Consider the following 18,047-nt stretch of genomic DNA (forward strand, 5'->3'; position numbering starts at 1 on the left):
ATATGTACATAGAAACTACTACAAATAAGTAGTATTTGAGAAAAACATTGAAACTGCAAAAACAAAAAACCAAAACTCATTGCTACCAGTATATTTTCCACTGCACACATAAATTCACATATAACACACACACATACCCGCATACATTTGTACATTATATTGAAAATACTTACATGCATTTATATGGGGAATAAAGGCCCTTTGGGTATACAAGTAAGTTTTAACTCCAGCAGCGGGTCACACAGCAATAAATGCCAGGCATTTATTTTACCCATGAAACCGGAATTTGAATGAATAAGATACGTTGCGGTAAATAAATATTGCACAGGGAATTGCTGAGAATTTATTTATTTCTCATTTAATTTTAATAATTTGTTTCATGAAAATTTAATTCACTTTCCTAGAAAGAACCGTACAAATTCAAATTGCAAACCTTGCGCAAATAGAAAAAATTAAAAAAAATTTTATAAATATTCCCTGCTTTTTAAGGGGTTAATACAGTTAGAAGGTCGAAAAAAGCGAATTTTCCAGAATTTTTTCTGAGAAAACTGTTAAATTTATTGATATAAAAATTTGTACACATAGGTATTATGTGTGCTTTTAACTGTATTTTAAGACTTCGTAAAAATATTTATTTGGAAGGGAGCTACAGCTGATCTCCGGGTGCTCCTCTCAAAAAAGAAGTTTTGCGGTGATCACTAAATCTCCGAACTGGATCCTCTGAAATTAAAAAAACCACACAGATTTCGTTAAAGTAATGTTAAATCTAATATAGTAATTAATCCAAGGAATAAGTAAAATGGATGACAAAATGGCGGCTTCTCAAAAGAAAAATCGATTTTTGATCAAAATTTCGGCCTTAAATTGTTTATAAAAAAAATATTTATCGGTGAGAAAAGATCTTCAATTAATTACCACTTAATCGCCACTTTGAGAAAAACGCGCTACCCCTCCGGCCTTGTACTTTCAAGTACTCGGAAACACCTTTTCAAATTTGCGTGTAACTTCGAATATATTCACCGGAACGATATTAAATTTTCTGTGTGTATTCTTAAACATATGTACCCTATGATCAAAACGTACAGGGAATGTTAAGTTGACTGTTTACTTCAATTGCCAAGGTGGAGTGCACCATTAGTACCTTCCATCGGGCCAGACAGTCAATAAAGAATATTATTTATCAGTTTTGAAACGTTTGAGAGATGCTCTACGTCGCAAACGGGCGAAAATGTGAGCAAACAATTGTTGGATTTTGCATGATGATAAGGCGCCATGGCACCGAGCCCAAATTGTGCTGGATTATTTTACCAAAATAAATAAATACCCTCGTGCAAGCACCGTATTCACCTGATATGGCCCCGTGCGACTTTTTTTTTGTTTCCCAAGTTGAGGTTACCACTTCGTGGAGGAAATTTCTGTCGATAGAGGGCATCAAGGAGAATGCGACGAAGGATCTGAAGGCCATCCCTTCGTCGGCCTACCAGGGGTGCATGGAGGACAGGGTTAAACGTTGGCACATGTGCTTCAGATGGGTCATATTTTGAAGGAGATAAAATAAATTTGCTTGAAATTTAACTCTGTTTTGTTTTATTTAAACATTCCCGGTAGTTTCTGATCGTAGGGTACATTAAGAGAAAATTCAAATTTGCGTGTAACTTCGAATATATTCACCGGAACGATATTAAATTTTCTGTGTGTATTCTTAAACATATGTACCCTATGATCAAAACGTACAGGGAATGTTAAGTTGACTGTTTACTTCAATTGCCAAGGTGGAGTGCACCATTAGTACCTTCCATCGGGCCAGACAGTCAATAAAGAATATTATTTATCAGTTTTGAAACGTTTGAGAGATGCTCTACGTCGCAAACGGGCGAAAATGTGAGCAAACAATTGTTGGATTTTGCATGATGATAAGGCGCCATGGCACCGAGCCCAAATTGTGCTGGATTATTTTACCAAAATAAATAAATACCCTCGTGCAAGCACCGTATTCACCTGATATGGCCCCGTGCGACTTTTTTTTTGTTTCCCAAGTTGAGGTTACCACTTCGTGGAGGAAATTTCTGTCGATAGAGGGCATCAAGGAGAATGCGACGAAGGATCTGAAGGCCATCCCTTCGTCGGCCTACCAGGGGTGCATGGAGGACAGGGTTAAACGTTGGCACATGTGCTTCAGATGGGTCATATTTTGAAGGAGATAAAATAAATTTGCTTGAAATTTAACTCTGTTTTGTTTTATTTAAACATTCCCGGTAGTTTCTGATCGTAGGGTACATTAAGAGAAAATTCTAACTGTATATAACCCTTTAATGAGATTTTCTAAAAAATTCCAAACCACGCAGTTTTATGACCCAATAAATTTTGCTACAATAAAATGCAAGCTTAAAGTCGCGCAAAAATTGCGTTGATTTTTGAAGATTTCTTTTTTTGCTGCCAGTCTTGTGCATTTTCTCTACTCAAACACCCAACGGCGATTCTTAAGCCACATCAAACTTGCACCTGTTTATAACAAAATTTAATGCGCAATACGAGTATAACTACATATCCGACTTCTTTTTTAATGTGTTTGAAAACTGTGAAATTTTGGTTGAAATTTGATTTGTTTGTTGTAAATTTCCACAAAGCTTAAAACTTGAATTTATATGGTGTTTGTAGGGGTATTAGCTTTGTTTGTATAAAAAAATGATGGAGATTGAATAAAAACCAAATAAATGGTCAAAACTTGTCCATAGGTCCCAGTGCTTTAGAATTTGAAGAATGATAGAAAAACTGAAATTTATTCAAAATTATGAGATATTCCAAAACTTCTCACAATTCTCATAAACTTCCACTGCGTTCCTGTTATGACTGATAACTTCACATCAGGTTACATAGACTCCTTCTCTACACACACTCCATCAAGAAAGGAGTGGGCAAAGTGTGCAATCTGGAAACGAGGTCCGATGAATCTAGTCATGCATAATTCTAAGTTGTTAATAAGAGTTTGAAAGGTTCTTCTGTGAGGAAAATTGAAATTCAAATATGAAAAAAGGCGAGCCAAGAAACACCGAGAGATTAATAACTCATAAAACACTCGGGCTAATTAACCCATTTTATTCAAAGCAAAATGGTAGATATGCAATATAAAAGGAGAGAAGTAACAAAAAGAAAGAGATGGGTTAGAATATTAGACACAGGCAGAGCTAGTCGTGTGAGATTTATGATTCTTTGGCCAATCTGAAAATATCCTCCAGTTTGAGAGAACGAATTTGACAGCCCTGCTCTAGCAAAGAACACTCACAGAGAAAAATCTCTGTACTATCCTGCTTCTCTAAGCAAGTCTATGTGTGCCCCATACTTCTACTCTTTCTGGACTGTCAAATAATCTCACTTAAGCTTATAGGCATTAATCAGCCAATTAAGGCTATATTTTGGGAAAATGACCAAGCCAAATTAGTAACATTTAAATCTGCTTAGTAGGACTCAAGAGGCTGGCCTCTTCCAATTCTTCGTCATGCTTTGCGCATAGGGATAGATTATCATCTAGGAAAATAACTTTCTCTTCCCTTTTTGATAAGGGGCAAGTCTTAGAGCAGATCTCCACTCGGATCCCAAAAGGAAAATTCCCATATTTCAATAAACATTTTGCGAAAATTATATGTTGATGAAAATCATAGAAGCACGCGATTGATGCAATTCGCAAATTCATATATTTGCCACTAGCGCCACCTATCTTACATAGAATTCCGGTTTCATAGGTATATAACTGGTATCTGGTAAAATATTTTTTTGCCTTAAAAATGGTACTTTAAAGCCTTCCAAAATAGCGTAATTCAAAACTTGACATTTTTATTAATATGTAAAAAAAATTCAAATTATTTTACTTGTTTCCATCTCTGAAAACACTCCGAGAAGTGGCTTCTAGATCCCTCCAAAAACTCTAGGCATGTGTTGGATATTCCAAGCACTCCCCTATCTTTATCTGCTCTCTTGGCTATCCTTCCTTCAATATAATAATAGTAAAATGCGTGTTTGCATTTCAACCTTAAGATTTTTTGTGCCCTTCGCTTTAATCAGTCTGAAAGTTGTTTTAGTTCACACTTTACTTCAATGCTTTCTCTGATCCAATGCATTGCCAAAAGATTCTATAAATGATAGCTTACAATTTCTTGTATGTACTTCCAATAATATGTTAGGAGCCGTGTAAAAATTCTGAGCATTTTCCACTAGACTTTCAGTATCACTATGCTGAGTAAAGGTCAAATTAAAAAAAAGAGTATTTAAAACTTACTTTTACATTTTCTATAATTTTATAGAATAGAGAAGGCTATGGAGCAAAAGTGATTAAGGAATTAAAAACCAAAAACAATTTTTATAGTTTTTTAAATAATATATTTGGAAACTTGTATAATTTTCTTTGGTTTCCGTCCCTTCATTTTCTGAGTTAACTTTATTCTCCCTAGTTTAATTGAATTGTTTCATATTTTTTCAAACCACTTATAATATTCCGTGGCACGTTTCTCTACTCTATCAACTGTATTTCGCTCTGTTTCACCCCATTTAATTTTATTCTAATCTACTCGACTTTATTTCACTCAACTCCTCTCAGTGCTTCACGAATCCACTCGGCTTCCAGAAATGGAATGCTTTATAAGTCACTCCATATATATAACTCACTCTTTCCAACTTTGTAGCGATGCAAAGCGAAGTTACCCAAGAATAAAATTTATTTGTTTATAGGCATGGTTTAGAGGCCAAAAAATTGTACAATTTTTGTGTAAAGGGAAATATTTTCGGTTCCTTTTAACATTTAGAAAAATGTATTTTTTTAATTTTTAAGTATAAAATTTTCTTCTAAAGAAAAGTTTTGAGAAAAAATTTGTTTTCTTTTTCAATTTTGGGGAAGATATTTTGGAAAAATATTTATAATTTTAAGGTTTCTTTAATGATGAAAATTTTCGTATGAAGTTTTTTAAAGTGAAATATTTGTGGTTTTTTCCAACATTTAAACATTTTTTTGAACTGTATTTTTAACGAAAAATTTTAGTTTTATTCAAAATTTTCGAAAAAAAATTTCAAATATTTTTATAAAATTTTTTTCCTCTTAAAAAAAATTTTTTATTTTTATTAATTTTGGGGAAGTTATTTTAGAACTAATTTTATAATTTTGAGATTTATTCAAGGTTGAAAATTTTAGTGTAAAGTTTTTTAAAAGAATATATCTTCGGTTTTTTTTTAAATAAAAAAAAAATGTTTTTTGTTTTTTTTAAGTTTTAAGTAGAAAATTTTCTTTAAAAGGAAAATTTTTTGGGAAAAAATTTCTTTAACGTTTTTTAAATTTTTTCAACTAAATTTTAACTAGAAAATTTTTGCTTTTCAAAAAAGTTTTTTCATTATTTTTGTAATATTTTCCCCTTTAAAAAAGGACTTTCCCCAAAGGTATTGTGAAAAAAGTTTATAATTTTTCTTTTAAAGAAAATTTTTTGGGAAAAAAATTCTGTTTTTTTAATTTTGGGGAAGTTATTTAGAAGAAATTTTATAATTTTGAGATTTATTCAATGTTGACAGTTTTAGTGTAAAGTTTTTTAAAGGAAAATATCTTCGGTTCTTTTAAATAATTACAAAATTTTCTTTTAAACAAAAATTTGTTGGACAAAAATGTCTTTAACTTTTGTTTTTTTATAAACTATGTTTTCAAATAGAAATTTTCTGAAAATTGTTTGCTCTTTATAAAAGTTTTCCCCAAAGGTATTGTGGAAAAAGTTTATAATTTTATACAAAATTTTCTTTTAAAGAAAATGTTTCGCAAAAAATTCTGTTTTTTTAATTTTGGAAGAAATTTTTTAATTTTGAGATTAATTTTTGTATAAGCTTTTTAAAGTGAAATATCTTGACTTCTTTTTAACATTTGAAACATTTTGTTAATTAATTTTTAAGGATAATATTTTCTTTTAAGAAAAGTTTCCTTTTAAAGAAAAATGTTTGGGAAAAAATTTATTTTCTTTTAATTTTGAGGAAGAAATTTTTTTTATTAAAAAATTTCGGGAAAAAATGTATATTTTCCGCTTCAAATATTTTTGGAAAGATAAATTTTTCTATCACTTTTGAAAAACAACCGGCCACAGATTTATTCAAGATTTATTTAGTAATAAATCTGAGACTATGATTAGTAATCTCCGTAAGTTTCCTAATGGGACCTACACAAATTTTCGAGTTATATTCAAACTTCAATATATTTGCAAACGGGCATAATATATGAGTGGAATCGCTCTTTAATCTCATTTATGATTTTTTTTAATCAACTCGATTTTAGTCAATTCATCCATTTTTCCTTCTTTATTTTATAATGTTCCAATTATCCTGGTTCTTCTCATTTTCTAATCTCGGTTACATATCATAGAACTTCTCCCGCATTTGGTTTTGATCTTTTACTCCAAATTCTATGTTATAGAGAGTAGAAAGATTGCAGGTGTCGTCATAATATTTCAGTGTCCTCATAATATTTCAGTGTCCTGAGCTTACTGTAGAATGACGAGAGTATTTAAACTAATCTCATTCTGTGGGAATGTCATAAAATTCATTAAAAATATAAATGTTTTTTTTTCTATTTTTTACTGAATGTTTCCAATAACTAATAACTAACTTAACTTTTTTTCGTAATACATTTTTATGAAATGCGAAACTGAACGTCTAGAAAATTTATTTTATACCCCACTAACCCATAATGCATGTCGTATATATTGTACGTATGTGTGTGTGCATATGTATGTAATATTCAACACAGAACTCCATTATTTTTTTCTTTTTTTTCAATTAATAAATCCACTTTTTTCAAAAGCAAGACCAAAAATTATATGAAAATTTAATTCAAACTCAATTAAAAATACATTTTGTATCTAACATTTGCATTACTGCTACAAAACTACATTTACCAAAACAAAAATAAAACACACGCTCATGTGTAACTACTTGCCACCACTACTTATCAACTAATCGACAAATCGACAAATCGACCGATTGCCCAAATTTATGTGGTTGCCGGTACAGTATGACGAAGAAGCGGGTACACCCGATTCGACGAAGGGCAGCAGCGAGGTCCTTCGTGGCGTTACATACCGACCGCCTTCGGCATCTGGTCACCATCATCAAAGCCATCCATCACAACACAAATCGACCACCTGTCTGGGTGGCTGTTCGGAACGGAAAGGCTCATCAGTAAGTAGACGAAAAAAAAACGTAAAATGTAGACAAAAAGAATTCACAAGTTTAGTAAATGCACATTTTGCCACGTCCGCTGAACGCCTAAATGTATGCTTGCAGGTACTTGTATGTGCTTAAGTGTTTCATATGTGAAAAACAAAAAATATTGTCAAAAAAATATTTACATTTAAATTCACTTCTAGTTTATATTTTTGAATATTGGTTAGACTTAACAAACCTTTAAGATGCATATTTGAAGACTGGAATTGAACTAACAATATATAATTTTAGAAAGTGAATTTATTAAATTTAAACCATATTTATAAAATTCTTCCTGGATTTCCTGGCGTACTTATTTAAAACTTTGAAATGCGCTCTAAAAAGATGGATGTAGGCAATTGTTCCCCCAGCTCAAGCGTTTGTCGTCATAAACACCCGCCTTATGACTCAAGTATCATATTTAAACCTGTGAAATCGGAATTTTTCATGATCAAAAAACACATTTATTATTAAAAAGTTCTAGAAAATATTTTATTTAAAGTAATTTCTAAATACACATTTTTTCCACTTAAAGCAGTTAATAAATGCTGCTGCAAAAAAAATCGTATTTTGAGTTTAACTAGTCATAGGACAATTTTTCTTACATTTGCATAATAAACGAAGTACTGCTCTTCAATTGCATGCCCCATCAATGAAATGAATTATAACCAAATCTGTAGATTAAGCTGCTCTAGGCGTTGCTCCACTGCTAAGTGTCTCTTCCATTCTCGTTTGCATCTATTACTTGGTAGATGGGCAGTGCAGCCGTTGTTCGACTAAATTATTAATTTTGGGAGAGATATTTTTAAAAGTCTATCTTCTTTGCCTCAGCACTTAAGAATCGGTGCGTTTTTCCCCTGAAATATTTTATGTATCTAAAGTTTTGCAATTCCTCCTTCTCACATGCGAGTAATTTTCATAACTTAAAATTTCCCAAAATAAACGTAAAAACGTGCCACTCTTCTAAAGAATTAATCGATATTGTAATGTACACTTATACACCAGACTGAGTTATTGTCTGAGACGTGCGCAAAAGCACTAGAAAATTACTCTGCTGTTGTTGTAGCAGCATAAACATTCCTCATACATATACGGGGAATGCTGCTGAAGTAACAGTCCTTGGCCGGATATAAATCCGGGTCGTTCTGGTTATGAAGAACGTACTGTCGTGGGAACAAGAAAATTACTCCAAAGGGATTTTTCTATCTGTCGGAGCAAATTTTGCATACATATAAATATAAGCTAATAAATATTTCAGCGAAATCTAAAGCTTGAGTATTAATTTTTTCATCTACATTCCCAAAGTTAAATCAGCTAATCCTATATTTTACACTGCGCTTGAAAGCAGAACCTTGCGACACTCGGCTGTAATAGGAAAGATTCTGGCCTTTGAAATTGTCATAGAATACAAATTGAATCGCATCATATGATGTGTATGTATGTATATAAGACTGGGACGAAAAAAAACAGCATAAGTTCTCTGCAGTATTTACAGCTTATGTAGAGAGGGTTTCGATAGCATAAACATTTTTTTTTTTTGTTTTTCTAAAAACCATATATTATTAGGTTCAGGTTTCTATACTTCATTTTTATTTCCTTTTGAGCTCCGAAATCATTTTCACATAGTTGGGTCAGTTACCCAGAGTTGTACTACCTTAAGATATTCATTATACTTCATCATTCTCAAATACTTCATTTATTTAAATTCATTAAATTTAATTAACAAATTACCAAGTTAGAATAAGAACAAAACATTCTGGCGGTTTTTAGACCGATCAAACCAACGTTTCCAAACCCCTCAACACAAGTTTTAAATACAAGAGTGACCTTTTCTACCTTTTCTTGTATGGCGGTCGACCCGGTCTAATGCATATCTTATATTAAGTGTAATTTTCACAGAAGAGCAGTTCCGATTGATTTGCAACGATATCAAATCAATCCATAGATTTGGTATGAAATATATAAGACATATGATGAAATCAAATGAGGCGATCATATGATGAGATCTTAAGATGAGATTGATGGGTGAGGTCATATGATAAGATCGTATGGTGAGATACAATTATGTGATCATGTGAGTGTATCATATGATGAGATCTTAAGGTGAGATTGTAGGTTGAAGTCATATGATAAGATCGTATGTGTATAATGTGAGACATGTGAGTGTATCATATGATGAAATTTGAAGGTCAGATTGTGAGATGCAATAATGTGATCATGTGAGTGTAACATATGATAAAAGCATATAATGTGATCTAAAGTTTATGGCAAGAACACTTCAAGGCCAAAAACTTTTATTATTTGAGTCAATCTAAAAATTGAATATCACCGTCGTACGCATTTATGCCGAATGTTATAAAATGATTAGTTTATTGTGATTGGATATCAAATTATCTACAAATATAATAAAATATTTTTTATTGTTTGAAACTAGGTTGTAGCCTTAAAAGTCGAATAGCCTATTATTCTGGTATAAAGAGCCGGCCCACGGGTGATTTCCTTTTAAAAAATAAAATAAAAATTAAGAGTTAAAATTTTTTCTTGCTTTTGAAACTAGGTTGTAGCCTTTAAGGTCGATAGGTGTATTATTCGTGATATATAGGGTTGGCCAATGGATAGTTTCCTTTTAGAAATGCTATGCGAAACAATGTTATTTATATTATCAATGATTTTTACTTAATTGACAGGTATGTACTATACAAAGCGCCGTTGATGCATAAGCGCGATCGATTTTTCCGATCAGAACAGCGGCCACTTTGGATGTACACGCGTTGCCCAACTAAAGCGCAAGTTTTGAAAATGTATTTGTTTATTTTTTCATTTAATTTTAATATTTTTTTTATGAAAGTGTAGTTCATTCTCCGACAAAACCCAGAAGAAGTCAAAAAACTCGAATTCAAAAGAAGTCAAAAAATTTTAATTAAAGTTTGACACCTTCTTTCAGACTTAACACAAAAAAAAGTTTAGTATGCAAGATTATAGCCTGGTATATGGTTTCAAGTGGCTGAACAATGGCATTGATTTTTGATACAGTTGGGAGATTTCTTCCATATAAATATTTAAAAAATATCGTGCGTTCATTACGTGGAGAAAATTCGAAAGACTGCCAGCAAAAAAAAAACAACAAAATGTGTTGCGGGGAGAATCCTGTTCAAAAATGTTGCGGGGAGAATCCTGTGTGCGGCTACAAATCTGTTGCGGGAAGAACCAATAATGTTGCAGGAAGAAATTGATGCGGGAAGGACCAGTAACGTTGCAGGAAGAAATCGATGCGGGAAGGACCAATAACGTTGCAGGAAGAAATCGATGCGGGAAGGACCAATAACGTTGATTGCGGGGAGAGTCTTCTATCCTTAATGCTGCGGGGAGAGTCCTGTATCCAACAATTGCCCAAAATAATGAAACTTGCTGCTTCAATTGACAAAGTTACAATTTTTTCTCACTATATTTTACAAAAATGTTCCGTATTTATACACATTTCTTTACAAACAAAACCTACTTAACTCACAGAAAATTATAAACAATTTAACAAAAGTTGAAAAAAAATAAAGTATTTTATCTAATATTAAATTGAACTCAACATACCGCCGCCCTTGAACTATCTGAATAAGTTCAAAACAAAATATTAAAAAGAAAATGAAAAGCCTTGAAAAACATTTACGATAAGTTATTAGTTTCTTCATGAAATAAATCTCCTCTCGTTGGCAAAAGGCAAAGTTTGACTATAGGGCGAACCAATTCGCCATGCGGTGTTTTCAACGTAACTACTCTTACGCGTCCATCGGTGCCATGATGGCATTTGATCACTCGTGCAATCGTCCACTTCGTCGGAGGATTAGGCTCGTTGAATACAGCAACCACATCCCCTTCTTCAATGTTGCGTGAAGAACGAAACCATTTAGTGCGACGTTGTAAGCTCACGAGGTACTCGTCTCTCCAACGACGCCAGAAATGTTGTCTCATGGCAGAAATTGCTTGCCATCGCTGTCGAAGATTTCCACGAAACCCTTGACCCTCAGGTTCCGGTATTGACTTCAGCGGTTCACCGACTATGAAATGTCCGGGAGTTAAAACTTCTAAGTCACCAGCAGCTTCAGAGTTGTCACAGAGTGGACGAGAGTTTACGCAAGCTTCTATTTCAGTCAAAAGTGTGTTGAACTCTTCGTATGATAGTGGAACTTCTCCTAATACGCGTTTTAAATGATACTTAACACGTTTGACTCCGGTCTCCCAGTAACCTCCCATATGGGGTGCAGCCGGTGGATTAAATCGCCATTCGATATTCGAGTCCGCAAAGAAAGAGCGAAGTTTAATATCAGCCATGCACTGTTGAAATGCAATGCGCAACTCCTTCTCGGCTCCAACGAAATTTGTACCGTTATCTGATGCCATGACCTTACAAAAACCTCGACGATTGGTGAACCTTTTAAACGCATTTAGGAAAGCTGGTGTTGACAGGTCACCAAAAAATTCGAGATGCATCGCACCAGTGCACATACAAATGAACGAACAAATGTAGCCTTTGGTAGCCTTAGCTCCTCTTCCTTGGGTGAATTTGTAGAGGTAAGGTCCAGCGAAGTCAACAGCAGTGTGAGTAAAACAACGGGCGTAGGTTGTACGAATGACAGGTAGATCACCCATGACTTGTGTGGTAAGATTGCGGTTCAAATAAGTGCATTTCACGCACTTATGGTATATATTACGGATCAAGCTACGAGCGCCGATAACCCAATAACGACGTTGTAAGACAGTTTGCATAATGCGGGGCCCAGCGTGCAAAGTGACCTTGTGTATTTCGCAGATTATTAACTTAGCAAGCGGACAATTCTTAGGCAAGATAATGGGATGCCTAACATCTGGAGCGATTTCATCGTTTTTTATTCTTCCTCCAACACGTAGAACACAAGTCCCATCCAGAAAGGGCTGCAGACGCAAAAGACTACTGCGAAGTGGGATTGGTCTTTTAGCGCTGCAAAGAGAAATTTCATTAGAAAAATAAAACTGTTGCGTATACCTTATTAGGCGAAGTTCAGCTTCAAATAACTCTTGGCAACTCGGTGTACCAAAACGCTTTATAACATTAAGCCGTCTGTTAGCCCGAATGTTAGTCAAAAAACGTAAAACATAGGAAATAACTCGACGCAGCTTAGAATACGATGAGTATTTTGTCATCACGGACCAATGATCTGTAGAATTAATCACATGGGCACGAATACTCTTTCGTATGCCCAGCTCTGTAGTGTGCTCTTTAGATTTTTTCTGCTTCCACAATTGTTCAGTGCTTTTCAGGAAAATAGGACCAGCCCACCACAATTGATGACGTAATAATTCGGAGGGAGTTATACCTCTTGAAGCACAATCTGCAGGATTCTGTTCAGAACGAACGTGGTTCCAACATTCGGGAGGCAAAACTTCTTGAATATCAGCGACGCGGTTGGCTATAAATGTCACCCATCTGCTGGGGTGAGCTTGTAACCATGCCAATGTTATAGTAGAGTCAGTCCAAGCGAAAAGCGGATAACGGAGATCAGACCAGCAGTGCAGCACGCTTCGCACTAGTTTAGCAGCAAGATGAGCGGCGCATAATTCAAGACGTGGCAACGTTGTCGGCTTAAGCGGAGCTACCTTGGTTTTCGACGAAATTAATGACACAATAATGCTACCGTCGCTTTGTGTTGTTCGTGCATACAAAACGGCGGCGTAAGCCCGCTCGGACGCGTCTGCGAATACGTGCAATTGCGTAAATGACCCAGCTACTTCAGTACCAAACCAACGTTTCACCTTCAAATGTGCCAGTTTCTTGAGTTCTATGCGATGCTCCAACCACTTCGTTGCGATAGACTCAGGAATGATATCATCCCAACCTACCTTAGTGCGCCATATGTCTTGAAACCAAATTTTTGAATTTATAGTAGCGGGAGCAAGCAGGCCCAGAGGATCGAAGAGCGTACTTGCATCTGATAGAAACATGCGCTTGGTCAACTTAACTGGCGGTTCCCTCAAGTTAATAGCAAACGTGAGATAGTCTCCTTCTGTGTTCCAGATAAGACCTAAAGCGTGTACATCCTTATCGTCGACAATATAATGTGATATGTTCGTAGATGCATTAGAAATGCTTGCGATTAGCTCAGCGCAGTTCGATGCCCACTTACGAAGTTCAAACCCCCCTTCCCTCAATATTTCGGAAATATTTTGCTGCAACAATCGAAGTTCTTCTTTACTAGATGCACCAGTAAGTAGATCATCCATGTAAAAATCCTTGAGAATAACACTAACAGCCCTAGCACAATCATTCGACGAATCTCTTGCCGTCTGTTGAAGTGATCGGACAGCTAGATGAGATGCAGCTGCCACTCCGTACGTTACGCGAACCATGCGAAAATCTTGGATAGGCAGGGATGGGTGGCTACGCCATACGATGCGTTGCAAATCGGCGTGTTTTAAGGATACGCAGATTTGACGATACATTTTGGCGACATCTGCTGTTACAGCATAGCGGTGTGTTCTAAAGCGAAGTAAGATGGAGTATAAATCTTCCTGCAATTGGGGTCCTATAAATAATGCGTCATTCAGCGAATTTCCGGAAGTTGATTTTGCGGACGCGTTAAATACAACCCTCAATTTGGTCGTGGTACTACTTTCCTTTAAAACAGGATGATGAGGCATATAATACGTTGGATTCATAGTCTCTGACGCGACCTGCATATGTTTCATGTCAATGAGTTCATTCATGAACTCATTGTAGCGTAAACGAAGATCGGAGTCACAAGCGAGTCTTCTTTCAAGTCGTAACAAATTCCGGATAGCAAAGTTTCGCGACTCTCCCAGAGCTACATCGGGCTTCAGCGGCAATTCGACGACAAACCGTCCGTTAGGTTCCCTTCGATGCGTTGTTTCAAAATGGTCTTCACAGTAACGCTCCTCATGCGTAAGAAACGTTTTTTGCGTACCTTCCTCTAACTCCCATAACTTGTTCAATGCTCGATCCAAATGAACATCGCAATGTAACGACTGTAAGCGTGGCATATCAGGCTCAGATCCATTCACGCTTCCAAACAGAGTCCACCCAAAGACCGTCAGTTGAGCCATAGGAGCTCCAGATGGACCCTTACGAAGTTCTGTACAGATCAGTTGATCCATAACGTCCATTCCAATCAATATATCGACCCGTCCAGGCTTCATAAAATGGGGATCGGCTAAAAATAAACCTCGGATATGTGGCCACGATGAAGTAGCTATAGTCTGTGTTGGCAAGTCGCTTGTAATTTTAGACAGAATTAACGTTTTGACAGTAAAGCATTGATTTGTAGAGAAAGAAGAAAGAGAAAGTGATACTTCACCTCTAGCTCGTCCTCCTTGCGCTGACCCAATTCCAGTAATGTTTACTTCAGATGTTGATCTCGGCAGGCCTAAGCGTTGCACACACGCTTCGGTTACAAAGGAAGCATGTGATCCAGAATCGAAAAGTGCACGTGCGGGCTGCCAATTACCAGAACAGTCGCGTACCTTCACTAATGCGGTGGATAACAGCACAACTCTTTCTACAGCTATGGGTGGATTGGAGCTCGAGTTCAAGCATGAAGAAACGCGTGGAACGTCGACGCTTGCTGGAAATTCACAAGTTTTTGCGCTTACCTTTGATGTGGCGTCAGCAGCACATAACGAATGCGTCGCGTAATTGTTCACTGCGGTAACGGTCGTTGACTGCAAAGCACCGTGCAACAGAGTGTGATGACGTTGTTTACACATGCGGCAAGTGGAAGCACTGTTACAACGGTCTTTATAGTGACCTGAACTTAAGCAGTTGAAGCATATGTGTCCTTGCTTCACGAACTGTGATTTTGTAGACAAGTCCAATTCACGAAATTTTTCACAACTGTAAATTTTATGAGGTCCACTACAATATGCACACACATTACTTTGTTTTGATATCGTGTGGAACACATTTGTCGACTTGCTTGATGATGCAGTTTTAACCTTAATTGGTACTGATGTTGTTGACGACGAAAACATCGATAACGATCGGCATCTTATCTCTAAAAATGTTATTAGTTGCTCAAAAGATGGAGGATCATCACTAACGAGCGATAACTCCCACTGCTTACGCGTTTCGAATGCCAACTTACTGACGACCTCATGTACCAACCAATCATCCCAAAACTCAATCGGACGACCCAACGCTTTAAGCTCGCGAATATGCTGTTGGAACGCATCAATTACACCTTTGATTGCGTCAGCATTGTCATGCGTAGCTCTTTTAATTTCAGCCAACGCGCGAAGATGAGATTCCACAATTACACGAATAACCTTATACCGCGATGTTAATAGACCCCAAGCTTCAACGTAATTTGCGTCACATATTTTAAAACCACTGATAATTTTCAACGCGTCACCTTTCAAGCAGCTTCGGAGATAGTGCAACTTTTGTCCATCTGATAAAGCAGAGTTATTATCAACTAACGAAGAAAACGCGTCGAAAAAACCAATCCATTCTGTAGAATCACCGGAGAATGTGGGCAACTCCATTTTCGGTAAACGTATAACCGTGGACACAGATGCCTTTGTGGAGCTATCTTGCGAATTAGTACGACAATTTTTCACGCGGCTAAAGTTAGCTGAAGCTGTAGAGTACCAAGTTTCGGCTTGGATACGCACATTTTCTTCAATTTCAATAACATCGGCACCACACGTAATTTCTACAGCGTCTTGAGCAACGTTAAAACGAACCCACTGTTCACTCAATAACTGAAGGTAGCTTGCAATATTTTCTGCATCCATAGTGAATGCCTCATCAATACTTTTTGCCATATACCGTTTAATGGCATTGAGAGCGGAATCGCGCGTTTTAGTGGAATTCGACATTTTTAATAAGACAGAAAAGCAAACGACGGGTTTTTAGAATTTTCGCGATGTTAAATGCAGGAATGGCTGCACAAACGTACACACGATTTAATGCACAAAAATAATTTTCTTAATATTCGTTGCGCCTTTTGCTACGCGTATGTATGTACACAAGCGAATGCGTATATGCAAAAGGCAAGCGGAGTGACTATATCCGGCTCGAAGGACCAAAAATGTTGCGGGGAGAATCCTGTTCAAAAATGTTGCGGGGAGAATCCTGTGTGCGGCTACAAATCTGTTGCGGGAAGAACCAATAATGTTGCAGGAAGAAATTGATGCGGGAAGGACCAGTAACGTTGCAGGAAGAAATCGATGCGGGAAGGACCAATAACGTTGCAGGAAGAAATCGATGCGGGAAGGACCAATAACGTTGATTGCGGGGAGAGTCTTCTATCCTTAATGCTGCGGGGAGAGTCCTGTATCCAACAATTGCCCAAAATAATGAAACTTGCTGCTTCAATTGACAAAGTTACAATTTTTTCTCACTATATTTTACAAAAATGTTCCGTATTTATACACATTTCTTTACAAACAAAACCTACTTAACTCACAGAAAATTATAAACAATTTAACAAAAGTTGAAAAACAATAAAGTATTTTATCTAATATTAAATTGAACTCAACAAAATGTTTAAAATGAATTCGGTTTTTGCGCAACTTTAAATTTACACCTTATTATATCAAAATCCAATGGACTAAAAAGTGGCGTGACCAAAATTTTTCTTAAAATTCGGATTAAAACGTGTGAAATTTTGATAACATGTCTCAAATATGATTTATATGGTTTTTGTATGAGAATTAAAATATATTTTCATAAACAAATTACTGAAATTAAATAAAAATTTTCAAAACTCGCCAATAATTCGTAGTGCTACAGTTATGTAGCGCAATGAAAGTACTAAGATCAGGTCACCACCATAGCCTATACGACCAACTTCACTTAGAACTTACAGGTCCGTTGTAATACCACTGTGCGATACGGGAACGTCATTTATTTTTCTTCGTGAAACCATTTTGCCGCTCTCATGAAGTACAGGATTGGTTCAATATCCACGCTTTTCCGTAAGAGAATTGAAAAAGTATCTACCTAGAAAACCTGCTTTTAGCTAAGGTTAGAGAATTGGAAAGAAAGCGCTCAACTTGTTTTCCTCTTCCCCATATCTACAACTTCTACAATGTTTATGAAAGAGAACTTTTTATCTCAAAGAAAGTCTGCCAAATAGCCAATGACCGGTTATACAAGTCACGACCTACGAGAAATCATCTCTTGAAAGGTTAAGCAGTTCATTTGTCTTTTTCTTATTTATTTGCACCCACAGTATTCTAGCTGCTGCACATATCCCTTCATCTCTCCACAAGGGCTGCCCAGCCTTCTTGATCTTAATATAACCGCATTCATTAATTTAATAGCCGGCTGGCTATCCGAGAATATATTTATTGTAGTTTTGTCACGGCATGCATATTTAGATAAGTAGCCATTTATAGCTAGAACTTCTGCCTGATAAGCGCTGCAGTAGTCTGGTTGTCGAACGGATAGTTCATGTCCTAATTCTTTCGCAAATACTCCATAGCCAACCCTATCGTCCAGCTTGGAACCATCTGCGTAGAAAATTAATTCCCCCCTCTCCATGGCCTCTTCTTGACGTGTGTGGACATGAGTCTGCAAATCATTAGGCCATTTGGTCATACTGAGTGTTGCTTTTTTTGGGCGTAAAATAGCAGCCAATGTAATTCAAAAAGAAACCATCCTACAGCGCGCCCTTTGAAAATATAGACGTATTTCATAACTTAATACTAATATTTATAAATTAAGAGCAATATTTATCGAATATATAAATAATTAGTTTAAGTAAGAAAATATTTTAACCCCCCCTAACAGGTACGTATTGAATTCTATTGTGAATATACTTAGTTGCATACTTAGT

The 18,047-nt window shown here is 36.0% G+C and overlaps 1 protein-coding gene across 4 annotated transcripts in view; it reads left to right on the top strand.

Annotated features, from left to right (window-relative positions):
- LOC129243560 (potassium channel subfamily T member 1) overlaps positions 1-18,047 on the top strand; it is a 180,165-nt gene that overhangs the window by 153,141 nt on the left and 8,977 nt on the right. The window contains exon 22 of one of the 4 annotated variants that reach the window (XM_054880656.1): positions 7,030-7,197. The exons of the other annotated variants lie outside the window; for them this stretch is intronic. Coding sequence (XP_054736631.1) covers positions 7,030-7,197 — 168 coding nt within the window. The remainder of the gene's footprint in view (positions 1-7,029; positions 7,198-18,047) is intronic. 4 annotated transcript variants of the gene reach the window in all.

This window comes from Anastrepha obliqua, chromosome 4 (assembly GCF_027943255.1).
Source record: "Anastrepha obliqua isolate idAnaObli1 chromosome 4, idAnaObli1_1.0, whole genome shotgun sequence".
NCBI lineage: Eukaryota > Metazoa > Arthropoda > Insecta > Diptera > Tephritidae > Anastrepha > Anastrepha obliqua.